Source organism: Peromyscus leucopus, chromosome 7 (genome assembly GCF_004664715.2).
Source record: "Peromyscus leucopus breed LL Stock chromosome 7, UCI_PerLeu_2.1, whole genome shotgun sequence".
Lineage (NCBI taxonomy): Eukaryota > Metazoa > Chordata > Mammalia > Rodentia > Cricetidae > Peromyscus > Peromyscus leucopus.
The window spans coordinates 67,350,706-67,366,196 of record NC_051069.1 but is presented as its reverse complement, the minus strand read 5'-3'; the positions used below and the strand labels follow the sequence as shown (position 1 = coordinate 67,366,196).

The window sequence follows — 15,491 nt, the reverse complement described above, 5'->3', positions numbered from 1 at the left end:
ACAATATGGTTAAAACATAAAACAATGAGTATGTCAAATGTTTTCTTATAAACATATTGCTTCTGGTCATACAGTAAGTTGAGAGAGTTTGTGTCACACACACACACACACACACACACACACACACACACACACACACACCAATGGCACAAGGCAATGGCTTGATGTTATGGAAATGTGACTTCATAGGAAAATACGGTGCCATGGACTCCAACAGTACTTACTTACACTGGCATTGAAAGTGAGTCTGTCTTCTTTGACACACTTTGCCTTCATGTATCCAGGTCTTGATATTTCTAGAACACGACAGTGTCACACTGTTTTAGAAGTAGGTGGTCCTCAGGCAAGCCCTATGTCTGAAACATTGTTTTAGGATCAGCTTTCTACACTTGGTGACTGATGGGATTATTGTAAAGAAAATATTATTAACAACAGCTTTTACGAAAATGCAGTTTCCCTTGTCTCTGTGAGGCAAACCCTGCCACCAAAACAGGCCCAAAATGAGCCACTCTGTACCATTTCCTGGCTCGCCAGAAAGCTGTTTTTGGTTTTGGTTTTGTTTTCTTTAAATAATAAATCCCCTTTATTTAAAAGTTATTTAATTTAATGCAATATAATTTAAGTTTTATCTCTAGAGGTTCTTTGCCTGCATTCATATCTGTGCACCATGTGCATGCCTGACCTGATGCCCTCAGGCCAAAAGAGGGTAGAGTTCTTGGAACTAGAGTTATAGATGGTTGTGAGCTACCTTGTTTGTGCTGGGAATCGAACCTGGGTCTTCTGGAAGAGCAGCCAGCGCTCTTAACCTCTGAACCACTCTCGAGCCCCCCAAAAGCTTTGCGATTGTAAATGAGATATAGTCATGGGTAGGTGCAGTCTAACTCACCACACCTGTCAGTATTTTGCTTTCCACTTCATAATTCTACAGTAGCTAAAAATGTATGCAACAGGCAGGTTTGACTATCACTGTTTAAAAAGGTCTACTTTCCTCTACATTACATAACTTGTATACAGTTTCTCCTTTACCATTTTGACGAGGGAAAAGTATTTCTGAGGTTTTGTGAGGTCTTTAGAACTTGGGTTTTCAGTTATCTATTTTTCTCAGCTCCTAGTCACTTCTTTCATGTAAACAAGTATGTTTAACTTCTCAAGGGGAGCTGTTTACTAGTAAGGGAAGGAAAGTGAAGGGAGGGCCCACAAAGCACTAGGAAAACAAGTTTATAACGTCCTGTAACCAGGTTTTTTGTCAATTCAAAAGGAATAGAATGGCCTTAGTTAACACTAGCTAGATTATGGAGAATGTGGTGCTAATGATTTATTTGTATATCTAAGTGCTATCTAAAATTTAAAGCCAACTTTCCAGCTAGCTGAACAGGATCTGAGATTAATTTACTTTTTATACATAATACAGAAAAGAGAAAATAAATATTAACCTCACAGTAGAGGACTCAGCTCTGAACACACATTTTGTTGGTTTAGAATATAATACATACATGAATGGTCTCAAGTTGTGCTTGCATATACATTTTCTCAAGTCTTGTTGCCAGCTTGTTGACAGGGAGACACACCCTATCAAAACCATGTCCATTGTGTGCTTTCTACACAACCTCTCAGAATCAAAGTGCTTGGTCAAGTGTACTTTTGAGTCAGATTCTCCAAAGCATCAATTATTTTCTGATTTTAGGACAGACAGAGCCCTTTGGAAGTCATTATTTATACATCAAAGCAATCGTTAACCAATTTATTAGGTCGGACTCTATGGGAATGTCTGTATTCACCTTACCCTTTCAAACCTACAAAGAATGATCATTTCGTATGGTTTGCTTTGCTGTATTTTGGAAACTGTAACCAAAAGAGTCATTTGGGCCCTGGGAGAACGTGAGTTAATATCCCGTTGAGGTTTGCTATTGCACTCGTTGGTGGTGACCCGTCCTTATGTAAGGGAGCCACGAGTGGAGGCAGATGTGCAATACAGAGGTGGAAGGAAGGGGATCCTCTGCATCGTTCTGGCTCCAAACTAGCTTTGTCATCTGCAAAACTGCTGTAAACGTTCCTCTCAATGGAACAGCCTGTCCCACAGAGGTCTCACTCTTGAAAGAGACCACACGAGGTGGGGGTGGGGATGTGGCACCGTCTAGACATAACATTGTGGCAACTGTGACTTCTCAGGTAAGTTGAAATTCTCCCCTAAGTCTTTCCCACTCCTAAAGTTGTCCTGAGATGTTGGCTCGGATAGTTGATGAGCTGCCCCTAGTCAGGTGTGGCGAGCTGAGCTGAATGTAACATTCCTTCTCAGTTAAAAAATAAAATAGCATGTTGGTGCATGCCTTCAGTCCCAGCACTCAGGAGGCAGAGACAGGCAGATCTCTGTGAGTTCAAGGCCAGCCTGGTCTAGAGTGAGTTCCAGAACAGCCAGGGCTGTATAGAAAGACACTAGGCTCTTTTGGTCATTCATCTTGGCAGGGATATAAGTTTAATTGATTGTATTAACATACGTTAGGAAATTTTTTACAATGAAACAATGAAAAATTATAATAAAAAGGTACCTTTGACATAAAAAGGCTTCCCTTTTAAGGGATTTTAACAACTGGATTTTATAAAGACTTGACATGGGTTTATGTCAGTGGGTGGGTATCTACATGCATGCAGGTGCCTATAGAGGCCAGAAGAGGGCATCGGATTCCTTGGAACGGGAGCAGCTGAGTCATCTCTCAGCCCAGAGTTTTTAACAATGGAAAGAAGCATGGACCACAGGGGTGGGAGGGAGCCTCCTCTCTGGCTCTAGGGAGGTAGGTGTAGACACCTGCAGGGGGCTGCAACCTCCCCACCTGCCTCCGTGGCTCGGCTGGTTTTGAGCTAAGTACTGTTTTCTGCATCTTTAGTCTGCTGCAGGTGAGTTGGGGATAGTGAAGGCCGGAGGAGGGCTGGCTGGCATTGCTGTGGGTAGGTAGGTAGGTAGGTAGGTAGGTAGGTAGGTAGGTAGGTTGGTCCTCCTGGCTGATAGGCCCTACCGAACAAGTAAAGCTCACCTGAACAATGCCTGGTGACTACAGGTCCTGCCATCTCCCTCAGTGTCTGCCCAGCAGGGAGCTGGCTGTCTCTGCTCAACCCCTCCCTCATCCTCACCGCCAGGAGTGCACTACTTGAAGCTGGAGGCCAGTGGGGATTTTAACCAGTAGAGAGCAACCCTGTCAGTCAAAAAAAAAAAAAAAAAAAAAAAAAGGTAGAAATGTGATAGTTTAGTATGGTTATGCTTGGTTGTTATCTGGATATTTGCAACTGTATTTATGAGCGTCATAAAATTTCGAAAAATTCTTTGTTCTGGGGGCAAAAATAAAGTGAAACAAGTCCAGCTAAAGCGACAGTTTCTAATAGAACAGTAGTATAAAGGATGGTAGAGGAGGGCTGTTAGGCATGTAATAATAGCCCTGGGTTAAAACCAAGCATGGCAGCATCAGGAAGCCAGAGGCAGGAAGATCAGAAGTTCAATGCTATCCTCAGCTACTTGGTAAGTGGTAGGCCAGCCTGGGCTACATAAGACCCTGTTTCAAAACAACAACAACAACAACAACACAACTTCTGCCCCCAGAACAACCGATACAAGCTGTTAAGAAAAGCAGTGGATGGGACGCTTTCCTCAGATCAGTCCAGGAAAGCCTAAAGTACCAAATGAGCCACATTAAAATGCAGCCTCTTCACAATATTCGAATATATTGAGTACATAATCCCTTACGGCACAGCATTAAACTGCGCCCTGTCACAATACTGCATCAATATTATTATATATTTCAAAATCTGTATAAAATATTATGTGGAACAACAAACAAAAACTACTTAATCTTTAAAAAGTTCATTACAAAGTTGACTGTATAAAATGCTAAAACATAATCCATATATACAAAATGCTGTTGTTTAAGAAAATAATGAGACCCAGTTTTAGAATAAAATAATTTTATACAAAAAGAGGGTATTGCATTCAAATCAATATTAAAAAAAAAACTTTTAAAAGAAATATTGAAATGTGTTAGTTCAGAAGAGCTGTAAGCTTGGGTGCTTTTACACCATCACGCGGTTCTGCAGGTGTAAGGGAGTCAGCGGAGGGAGGATGGCCTCAGGGCTGAGACAGTCACCGACGGGACGGGTACTTGGAAGACCAGTCTATCCTGCCGTGCACAGGCTGGGCGGCTGGGGTCGTGGAATCAACCCAGGAGTGCTCCTAGGTTGGGTGTGGAAGAAAGGCCTCCCCGGGTGAGGTCTCATGGCCTTCAGGGAAGAATAGCCTGCAGTGGAAGAGAAACACTGAACTGACCCACGAGGGAGCCAAGCCAAGGGCAGGAAAGCGCAGCACAGGGATAAATGTCTGCAACGTCCAGGAGGAACACTTGCCTCCTCTGCCGCCCTCCTGCAGGCAGGAAGGAACCCGCAGGAAGATTTGTCTAGTCAAAACCCTAGGCCTCTCTTCTTCTCTCATCTACACTCTGTCAGCAAACCCTATTGGCCCTGCATCCCATGTAGACCCAGAATGTGGTGGATGTCATCAAGGGTTGACAACCCTGGCCCAGGCTACGGCTCCTGCTTCTAACGTGGCTCCCGTTTAAGTCTAATGACAGCAGTCAGCTGGAGGACGCCTGTGCAGATGGCGGTCCACACAGAACTCTCCAGCAGATTCCCAAGATCAGCCAATGACGATACACTTCAGCTGCCTGCTCCAGGGACTCACTCTCCAGGCTCTCCTCACCCCTGACTTCCTCTAGCTACTCCCCGTGTCTCTTCTTAGCCCCATGCCTTTTGGCTTCTTCACTGCTCCCGGATGTGCTAGGCCTGATAAGCTCCAAAGCCCGTGTACGCAAGAATCCCATGCCATTCACAGGGCTGGGGCGCTCACTCACTAACCTCCTCCCCATCTTTACCCCCAGGGTCTTGCCGGCTTTGGTTTTTCCCTTACCATTTATGCACATCAGACTTTAGTATATGTGACTTATATATACATGCATTTATGTCACATAAAAGCAAATGTGAATATATATTTACATTTATTTAATTCACGTATCATCTATAGAGTACAAGTTCACCCTGGGGCAAGGAGTGCTGCCCGACTCGTTCTGTCTACACTGTTCCTGCCACGAGGCAGCTGTTTGGTAACTACTGGATTCCCTTACAGATGATCTGAAACGCCACTCACCAGGGGAGGGGTCGGTGAGCGGCGCCAGGTGTACCCTCTGCATAACAGAACCGATTTCTTTCTTCAGGAAGGAAGGGATGTAACCTCCAGTCAGTCCGCTGGAACTCGTAGAGCCTGAGCCAACTGAGGTGTGGGAAGGAAAACTCATTACTACCAAGACACATTCCATGAGACCGTGAGCACACAACAGTTTGTTTTTACATTCTGGGGAAAAGAAGGAGAATGAGGAGAGTTCTGAGAACGATGCCACCACACCAGGCAGAAAGGCCAGCAGGGCACAGGAAGCGCCTTCCCACAGACAGCATCTAGGCGGATGGTGTTAAACTAAACAAGGCACATATTTGATAGTTTCTGTGGTTTTTTTTTCCCCCCAAGAATTGGTTTACCCATTCTAGAACTTTCTCTTTCTGCTCCATCCTATGGACTATCCTGTCAGTATATGCAAATTCTGAAGAACAGCTGAACATAATTCACTTAACTGATCATACACAAAGGTAATCTCATCTATCTAGATGTTAGAAATATAAACTAAATATCCTGTTGATAATTAGAAAAACTAACTACTAATAAAAATATTTTTAAGCTGGGTGGTGGTGGCGCATGCCTTTAATCCCAGTACTTGGGAGGCAGAGGTAGGTGGATCTCTGTAAGTTTGAGGCCAGCCTGGGCTACAAACTGAGTTTCAGGACAGCCTATTACACAGAGAAACGGTCTCAAACAAACAAACATATATGTACATATATATATTTAAGTTTATTACTATGGTGCTTGTACGATGTGGGCGGGAGGGTGAATGCCATGGCAAGCACATGGGGTCAGAGGACAGCTATGGGGCAGTTCTTTCTTTCCACCTTCACATGGGTTCCAGGAATTAACTCAAGTCTCCAGGCTTGCACAGTAACAACCATTAGCTGCCGAGCCATCTCACAGGCCCCCAATGAAAATGTCCTAAAAATTCATTGTTTATGTCTACCTGCCATGTCTCTCTCCCTTGTTCCTTCTCCCTTTCTTTCTTTTCTGAGGCAGAGTCTCACTACAGAGCCCAGGCTGGCCCCAAATGGGTAGTCTGCCTGCCTTAGCCTCCGGAGCGCTGGGCTTACAGGTGTGTGCCATCGGCTTGTTTTTATCATCCCCATCTGAAGGTGTGGTGGGGGTGGACAGCACACTGCCTCCTTTGTGTTCTAGGAGGATATTGGTATAATTTGAAATAGCAGGTAACCAGTTAACACGGACAGACAAATGAGTATTTCTAACACTGACCATTATGGCCTAAAGGCACACAGGGATCATGGAGAAAGATATTACAGACCACTAAACAGATAAACGTTCCACCTGTGAGGAAGTGTTAATGGTACAGTTGTATTGTCTTGAAAGTAAAAACGGCATTTAGTAACTGCTTAAGGCAGAGTGGGCAAATGTCCTGGAATGAATGTAGAAGGTTGGTCAGATGGAGTCACTGTGCAGTAGTGGTTAATGAGGAGATAAGAAGAAAAATGAGAGGAGAATTCGAACAAGTCTCCACCCCCCAATAAAAATTAATCAATAAACATGAGGAACAAACCTCATTCTCAAAGACATACAAGTTTAAACACAGAACACCATTTTAGACCAGACCAAGACTCACTGTAGTCTTGGGTACCAAGTGTCACCAAGGGTGAGGCACAACTCCACACCCAGCAGGGGAGCAATCTGACAGTCTCTACAAAGCCCAAGATGGGCACACCCTCTAACCTAAAATGCTGATTCCAGCAGAGGACCTGGTGCCTGTGTGAATAGCAACATGGATACAGAAGTGTCCACCTTGGCCCCTTCTGAGGGATGAGCTACAAATAGCCATGTGCTTGTTGAGAAAACAATAAATAGTGATCCAGTATAATAATGAGTCACGGCACCATACAACCACACATAGCATATTCTATAATTTAGGGTAGATACTTGCTACACATATTATTCCTTAAAAGGAAGTGTTCACATAAACTTTAAAATATGGAAAACTCACTGAATTTCATACATATTTTTTAAATGCACAGGAAAAGTTAACACCCAATCCGGCCTGGGGCAGGGCAGGGTGGTGTGGTGTGGTGTGAGGTGGTGTGGTATGTTGTGGGGGTAGGGTGGGGGCGGGGCGGTGTGTGGGGACTCAGCTAGACTCTTGGCCTCAAGTGTGTTCTTAGGTGGCATGATGGGTACCTGGGCACTGTATTCCTAAGTGAACCCTAATGGAAGAAGGTGAGGAGCGGCGAGGGTTAGGTGCGTCCCAGGAGCTGTGGAAGAGAAACTAGCCCTCAGCAAGGGCTGTGAAGTAGCATGGGGAAATTGTCTACTGGGAACCTGGCAAATCAGTTTGGAGGACTTTATTTTTTTTAAAATGTGTGCCCGTGGGGTGGGGGTGGGGGTGCCTGATAAGCCGTCCATCTTCCAATCAAAAGGGATTCTGATTCCGTGGGCAGGGCAGATTCACCAGTCAGAAAGTCCAGCTGGAGAAGACCAAACCAATATTGACTTTAGGAGCCAGGTGCCCAAGGCACACTAGGGCATCGGGGTCAGATCTGCTAGGTCTGTACACTTACTTTTGGCTTCCCCCTGGGGGAGGGGGCACTCCTCCACTCCCCATCTCCCCGGAGATCAGAACACTGTGGGAGCTGGCTGAACCCCAAGGGCTACTATTAAGAAAGGGAGTGAGCAAAAGGCAGGGAAGCCCAAGAGATGCCTGTCACTCAGACCAGAAAGTCCTCATCCCACAGTTCTCTATGTGCCCTTCTCCAAACCCCAAAGCATCCTGGGAACCTGCCTCTGGTAACTCAGAAGGTAATTACCGTTACTTGCCTGAAGTTATTTTGCTCACTACTGATACTGTTCCTGAAGATTTTCCAGACAAACCAGAACTGGACCATGGATTTGATGGAGGAAAGTCCTTGCCTGGATTTGGGAGCACGCCATTTCTTATATTTATTCCTAGTAGAGAAGAAAATGAGCTTAAAATGCAAGATAAAACAGACAGACAGACAGACAGAAGCAGTGACATTCAAAAAAAAAAAAAAAAAAAAAAAAAAAAAAAAAAAAAAAAAAAAAAAAAAAAAAAAAAAAAAAAAAAAAAAAAAAAAAAAAAAAAAAAAAAAAAAAAAAAAAAAAAAAAAAAAAAAAAAAAAAAAAAAAAAAAAAAAAAAAAAAAAAAAAAAAAAAAAAAAAAAATAGTAACTCATGACATAGGGATACTTAATAATGTGTCACAGTTAGGTCCAAGATCATCCACCAGTGCCACTGACAATGTGGTAAATAAATCAGTCTGGGCTCAGCTCAGGCTGGATGGACTCTGACTTGGCAAACAGAAGGATTACAGGCAGATAAACAAAAGCCCCAAATCAGCATTCCTTAGAAACATGAGAAGTGGGTTTCTGTTTTTCAGGAAGAGCCACTACTTCCTTATCCCACAACAGTAGACCACCCCCAGCAACCGGGCGTCTAGTTCCCTATTAACACACACCTGTAACACCTATCAAAGTCTCCAGACTAGCTCCTTGGTTGTTCTGGCTTGCACACCTCTCCTACCCCGCAGCTACCTGCTCCTTTTAAAACTGGCAAGTCTTTCCCACCTTTTGCTATTCTCTCTGATCTCCAAGAAATAGCCATGGCAGTTTTGAATTTCCCCAAATAAACAGCTCCTTCCACTTATGGAGTGGTCCAGGCTGGTGGTTTCATTGCACCCTTGCTGTGGTGGTTTGAAGAAGAATGGACCCCGTGGGCTCATCGATTTGAATGCTTGGTCATTAGGGGGTACTGCTACTTGAGAGGGATTAAGGAGGTGTGATCTTGCTGAAGGGGTGTCAGGGGGGGACTCAGGTTAGAGCTGCAGCCGTGTCCCTCTCCCCTGCCTTAGATCGGATAAGAATCTCAGCTCCTTCTCCAGCACCATGTCTGCCTGCAGCCCTGCATATGAAAGGAACACCTCTGAAACTGTAAGCCAGCCCCAACTCAATGTTTTCTTTTATAAGAATTGCTCTGGGCGGAGAGACGGTCAGGATAGAGCATCTGCTCTCAGAAGACCAGTTCAATTCCCACACCACATCACACAACTCGTAAATTCAGAAGATCTAAACTTACACCATACACATAAAATATTAATTATTTTTTTTTTAAAAAAAGAGTTGTTATGGTCATGGTATCTCTTCACAGCAATAGAACAATGACTTAGATACTTACAGTCACCCTAGTACGTTTCTTTTTATGTTAGATGATTTAATCAGACATAGCCAAGATCATTTGAAATGTAAAATAAATCTTATGCCAAATTTCAAAAATAAAAGTAATACAGAACACACAAAATTTCTGTGGTACAAAACGTCCCCAGAAATTGATGATAACATCCGACAGATGCAGAGGAAAGAGGACATCTTTGAGTGGAATGCATTGTCTCATTTGTGGGCAGTCTGAGAGGTTTTCTTACGCTTCCACTAACAGAGCTGTCCATATCTTGTCTTTCTGGTGCTCTCCCTCAGGAGCACTCCTTCAGGCCTCCTAACATTTGAATCTGCCCTCTTCCCAGATGACTTCTTTCCTGTCACTCACTGAGGAGGTTCTCTCCACTCCCCACCCCTGCTCCATACTCCCTACGCCATGCTCTGCAGCCTTTGGCTTCTTTTTGTGTCTGTTCTCTGAGGTTCCACCTTCTCACATGGCCTGGACCATCCTTGATGTTAGCTGCTGCTGACTTCACTGTGCCAACAAGCCTCGTGGATTCTGCCTCTTCACATGCAGGGCTACCCAGGACAGAACACAGCAAGCAGCCTTGCAGCTGACCTTAAGACAAACCTCCACAATGCTCCACGCTCCTGCCAACGCCAGGCTCTGCAGCTATTCTTCTGAACTGAAGCTCACACACTCTTTTTATCATCTCCTTCCACCCCAGCTGCGATGGATCAACTCTGTAATTCCCTTGTGCCTGGAGCCCGTGCTTGTCACCCAGGGAACATCAGTGCAATGTCAAACCTGACAGCCTGCCCGGATTCATCACACTCCCGACCACAGTGAAGACTAATGCATCTGGAGGCTGTACTTCTCACTGGACTCCCAGACTGGACTTCCCCTCCTCTTACCTGGGTGACAGCTAGAGCTTGCTGGCCCCTCACTGGAGACCCATGTCCTCCAATTAAGAACTTTCAAGGATTTCCCTTATCTCAAAAAATGAAATTCAGCATGGTGTGGTAGCACATGCCTTTCATCCCAACACTCAGGAAGCAGAGGCAGGAGGATCCCTGTAAATTCAAGGTCTACATAGTGAGTTCCCATATAGCTAAGGCTACATAGTGAGGCCCTGTCCCTAAAACAGCAACAATAAAAAACCAACCCAAAAAATCAACAACAAAAAATGAAATCCAGAATTTTTTTTTTCAAGGTTTTCAAAGATACCTCATGCTACACACTCCGTCCCTCTGGCTCTCTGCTCTGCCACCCTGGTCACTGCGCTGTTCCTCTCACAGGCTAAGCTTTTCCTGCCTCTAGGGCTTTGCCCTTGCTCTTTCCATGGCCCGCTGTGTTCTTCTCTCGGTTTCTGCACACTTGGGTCTTTCTCATTTTTTGGTGCCGAGCCATTTGCTCAGAGAAATCTTTCCTGACCACTGTGTCGCCATCTGGGACAACTACAAAGTCTCACTGGGAGTCCATGAGTGCCACTCATCTTTATCTGCAGGGTAGTTCCATGATGCCACCATGAGGCTGCAGTGTGAAGGAGCTACCTGGAGCTGTGCATTTGTGGAAGGTGGGGGTGGAGGGTCCTGCTTCATTATAATATTCTCAGTGCTTAGCACATAATGGGTGCTTGACACATACAGACTGGTTGAGTTAATCTGTGAGTGGATGATTGGATGAGAGTGTAAGGCTGGGATGTGAAATCTGGAGAGAGGCTTGGGCACTTACCAAACCTGCCCAGAAGGTGTAACTAAACTCCTACCCTGGGTTCCTGAGTGCACACAGAGAGAAAAAGACAGGCTCCAGGTATGCTGTCTACTTGTTGCCAAGTCATCGAGTTCAGAAGCTCAGCTCACGTTTCCTACACTAAGTCTCTCATCTCAGGATGCCTACGTCAGATAGAAATGCAAGGCCCAAATATTCTATGACGTCCCCACCAACTCAGAGGCCCGTGGGTGCTGGGCACTCTAACCACAGAGGCAACACAGCGTGCCGTATGAGGCATGTTCGGGGCTTGTGAGGAATTTGGATTTCATTTCATGAGCAGTGGATAGATAGCTCTAAAGGGTTTTAGCTAGAGGGGCCTCACGATGTGATCTATACTGTGTGTCACGTAGGGCACAAGGAGGGATGTGCTCGTCCTCTGAAAGAGAATCTATAAACACATGTGACCCCGGGGGCGAAGACTGGCTATTGGTGAGCAGAGGTCAGACATGCGCGCTCTGTTACCAGGCACGCGCGCTCCTCTCTGTTACCAGGCACACGCGCCCTCTCTGTTACCAGGCAAATAGCGCGAGTGCTTCAAGTAGAGCTGCTTGGCTGCAGACCGCTGGGTCGGCGTGTCTCTCCTCTGGGAGGAAGCCTGGGTCGAGACGCTAGTTCCTGTACCCACTGGCTCGGATGGCTTCAGGTCCAAAACACTTTCGAACCTGAATCAAGAGAACAGTGGCTTAAGTCAGGAGAGATACTGGTGGCGCGTCATCAGAGAGACCCCGGTGACCGGCGCCAGCTTGCTCCCAGGGACAAGCAGCACACTTGCCTGCAGAGGGGGTCGTCACTCTGCCTCTTCTTGTTTTTCACATCGATCCTGGAGAGAGTGGGACTGAAATCTAAGTCGTCCAAGTCGGCCCAATCGTCCGAACCCTTTGTGGACCTGGAGATAAGACCCCACCTTCTCCGGCTCTTTGGCTTGATTTCACCATTTTTGTGTTCCAGGCCAGCGAGGATTTTCTGTGTCTACAAACACAGGAAAAGACAAAGCAACATTAACAGGGTTCACCTATCAATAGCCTGTGCGCGTGTTTGAGAGGGTGAGTGTGTGTTCTGCATTTCCTTTATTACTACAGTGAGAAGGACCTAGAGGACCTCGCCACCCCACAGGCCTCATTCCTCTGAAAGGGCATCTGTGCAAAGTGTAGACCAATACTGCCTGTCTACAACTCATCCTGCACCGACTAGTTGTTTTTTTGTTTGTAAACAAAAGTTTACAAAGTTACACGAAACGAGAATGTAAGAGAGTAAGATGTAAGGAAGTATCCTAATTTAGTCTGCTGCTGTGCCAGGTCACCCAGATGGGTGTGCCTCAGTGGAGCAATTCCAGGTTCCCGTCTCTCCTGGTAAGGAAGAGGTGCTGACAGGAACCTGAGACAACAGTCCTGTTAACATCCACAGCCAAGAGTAGACAGCAATAAAGGGGCACATGCGTGCCAGTGCTCAGCTTGCTGTCTCCATTTATAAAGTCCAGTGCCAGCCCCTGAAATGGTGCTGCGCACACTGAGGGTCTTCTCACCTCAGTTAACCCAAGTAAGAAAACCCGTGGGCTGGAGAGAGAGGGCGCTGTGGTTATAGGCACAGACTGTTCCTGCAGAGGACCGGAGTTCTCAACACACACACACACACACACACACACACACACACACACACACACACACACACACAATTTTACATAACAATAAATCTTAAGGAAAAAAAAAAAAAAGAAAACTCCCTCCTAGGCATGCCCACAGGCTAACCTAATTGAGACAATTCCTCACTGAGACTTAGTCTACATTGTGTCAGGTCAACAATCAAAACACATAGGAAGTCACAACTCTTCTGACATATTAGGAAGATGGCTAAATTCTAACTTGGGCCTTTGTTATAGTAGACAAGCGATTCTTGCCAAATCTTGGTCACCCTGCTGTATCACATCAAACAATATAAACAATGGCTTCTCAGTGGCCTGGGAATTATCTCTGATATAATCTTTATGTACAGAACAGTATAACAGGGAATTTCCAAACAGGCCACTTCCCGATCTTGAGAAGGGGTAATGTTCTAAGAGGCGGAAGCCCATAGCCCTGGGGACACACACATGGTACTGGTTGGGATGCTGGTGAATAGCTGTCCAGAGAAGGGACCTCTTTTGCATAAAGGTGTTAGGGAGTAAGACTTGAGAGCATTAGGGAGTAAATAAACTCCAGCTCCTTGGCAGGTAGGTTGTCCTTCTACTGATCCAACACACACTGTCTATTCAGAAATCAGCTGAAGAAAGATTTGTGCTCAATTAATAGTTCAGCATTGACATCAATTCATAATAATAATATGAAAAACAGTCTACAGACAGAAGCTGACTGCAGCTCCTTAGGATTTTCAAAACATCGCCACAGGCATTAGGAGCTTCTGTTGTCAAGAACAAACTGGTCTGGGCGAGGGGACATAAATTAAGATCTTCTTCCTCAGATGAAGAAACTGACTCTGTAGGGATGAACAGCAACAATGCCCGGCGCTTTCTGAGTTCTATGATGTATCAGTTAAGGTTTCTATTGCTGTGAGAAAACACCGTGACCAAGAGCAATTAATGGAGGAAAGGAGTATTTCATCCTACTCTTCCAGTCCACCCCTGAGTGAAGTCAGGGCAAGAGCCCAGGCAGAGCAAGAAATTGAAGCAGAAGCCATGCTCTGCTTCAGGTCTTGTTCCATGGCAACTTTCTTGCTCCTCAGGTCTTGCTCATGTTGTTTTCTTACACACCCCAGGATCAGGTGCCTGGGGTGGGACCACCTCTAGTGGGCTGGACCCTCCCACATCCACCACTAATTAGAAAATGCCCCACAGGCTTGCCCACAGGCCAGTCTAATGGGGACATTTTCTCAACTGAGGTTCCTTCTTCTCCAATAACTCCAGCTTGTGTCAAGTTGACAGAAAACATGCTAGCACTATACATATTTTGGAGATATGATATACTAGGTACTGTTCTAAATTCTTCTCAAGTCTTTACAACAGTATTAAGTAGACATTATAATGGCTTCTGTTTAACAGGTGAGATAATCTGGAGCTGAGAAGCCGGGTAACTTGCTTATGTACCAAGCTGCTGAAGAGCAGCACTCTGGTTACAGAGTTCAGCTTGCCACGGTTACCCCAGTGGTGGTTTGAATGAGAATGTTGTGGGCTCAGATGCTTGAGTGCCTGGTCTCCAGGTGGTGGTGCTATTTGAGCAGGGTGGGAGGTGCGTCCTGGCTGGAGGGAATCTGTCACTGGGGTGGGTTTGGCAGTTTCAAAGTCATGCACTGTTCCCAGTGTGCTCTCTTTGCTTGGCGTCTGCAGCTCAAGCTGTGAACCCTTAGCCGCCGGCTCCTGCTGTGAAGCCTTTGTTGTGCCATCATGGGCTCTGACCCTCTGGAACCATAAGCCCAAATAAACTCCTTCTTCTCTAAGTTGCCGTAGTCACGTGTTTTATCAGAGCAACAGCAAAGGAACTAACAATACAGAATGGGATTGTTAATGGAAAGGGCAGAAACTGAATTCAGACCTTCTATCAAGGGCCTTCTCACAATGTCATGGTACTGTGGAAATAAACGTCTAAGACCTTATGTACTGAAAAGGAAAACAAATTTCACACAACATTTGTAGCCAGAAGAGAATTAACTGAGCGAAGAAGCTGCAGTTTCCTTGTCGACACTGGACACCTACTGGCTGCAGGTTCTTGTTGTGGAGGGAAGGGAAGAGCGTCGGGCCTGGCTTGCCCTCCTGAAGATGGCTGAGCTGCTCTGTCCTGGAGGCTTCACCTTTGTAGGGGTACACGAAATGCTGAGGGGGCTGACTGGCTTGGTTTGGTCGAGAAGAAATCAGTGTGTGTGCCTTGGTTGGGGGCTGGGCAGGAGGGGCCGGCTTGATGTAAGGAGGTGGGGCTGTCTTGTCTTGGACATCTTTCTGAGGTTTTCCTGAATCCTGTGTGATGCTGCCCAGTGGGTGTCCAATCTGGAAGTAAGGATATCGAAGGGCCTGGAACGACAAATGAGGCATTAGAAGGAAAAGTCCATCACGATCAATGGACTACAGGTCGTGTGACCAATTCGCTACAGGCTCTGAGCCCAAACATGCCATAAACCAACATACTGCATATAGAATTTACATATTAGTTGCAATACTTAAAGTTATTCGGCTAAAGCAGATGGTATGAATCTGGGAATGGTGGGGCATGCCTATAATCTTAGCACTCAGGAAAGTGGAGGCAGGAGGATCAGAACTTAAAGTCTAGACTTGGTTAAACAGAAACTTTGGGTCAGTCTGGACTATATAAATATATAAATCTTGTCTCAAAACCAACCAATCAACCAATCAACCAACCAACCAACCAACTAATAA

At 45.5% G+C, this 15,491-nt stretch overlaps 1 protein-coding gene and 1 long non-coding RNA gene across 3 annotated transcripts in view; one reads left to right on the top strand and one right to left on the bottom strand.

The window, feature by feature from the left end:
• Positions 1–741: 741 nt before the first annotated feature.
• Cilk1 (ciliogenesis associated kinase 1) overlaps positions 742–15,491 on the bottom strand; it is a 68,786-nt gene continuing 54,036 nt past the window's right edge. For both annotated transcript variants that reach the window (XM_028862614.2, XM_028862613.2), the window contains exons 9-14: positions 14,817–15,128; positions 11,907–12,103; positions 11,648–11,796; positions 8,009–8,137; positions 5,183–5,305; positions 742–4,280 (exon numbers count right to left, since the gene is read on the bottom strand). In XM_028862614.2, the coding sequence (XP_028718447.1) occupies positions 4,159–4,280; positions 5,183–5,305; positions 8,009–8,137; positions 11,648–11,796; positions 11,907–12,103; positions 14,817–15,128 (1,032 nt within the window). In that variant the 3' untranslated portion in view covers positions 742–4,158. The remainder of the gene's footprint in view (positions 4,281–5,182; positions 5,306–8,008; positions 8,138–11,647; positions 11,797–11,906; positions 12,104–14,816; positions 15,129–15,491) is intronic.
• LOC119088348 lies at positions 12,093–14,558 on the top strand. Its single transcript, XR_005092005.1, has 2 exons — positions 12,093–12,177; positions 14,166–14,558. It is a non-coding gene; the product is annotated as an uncharacterized LOC119088348 (long non-coding RNA).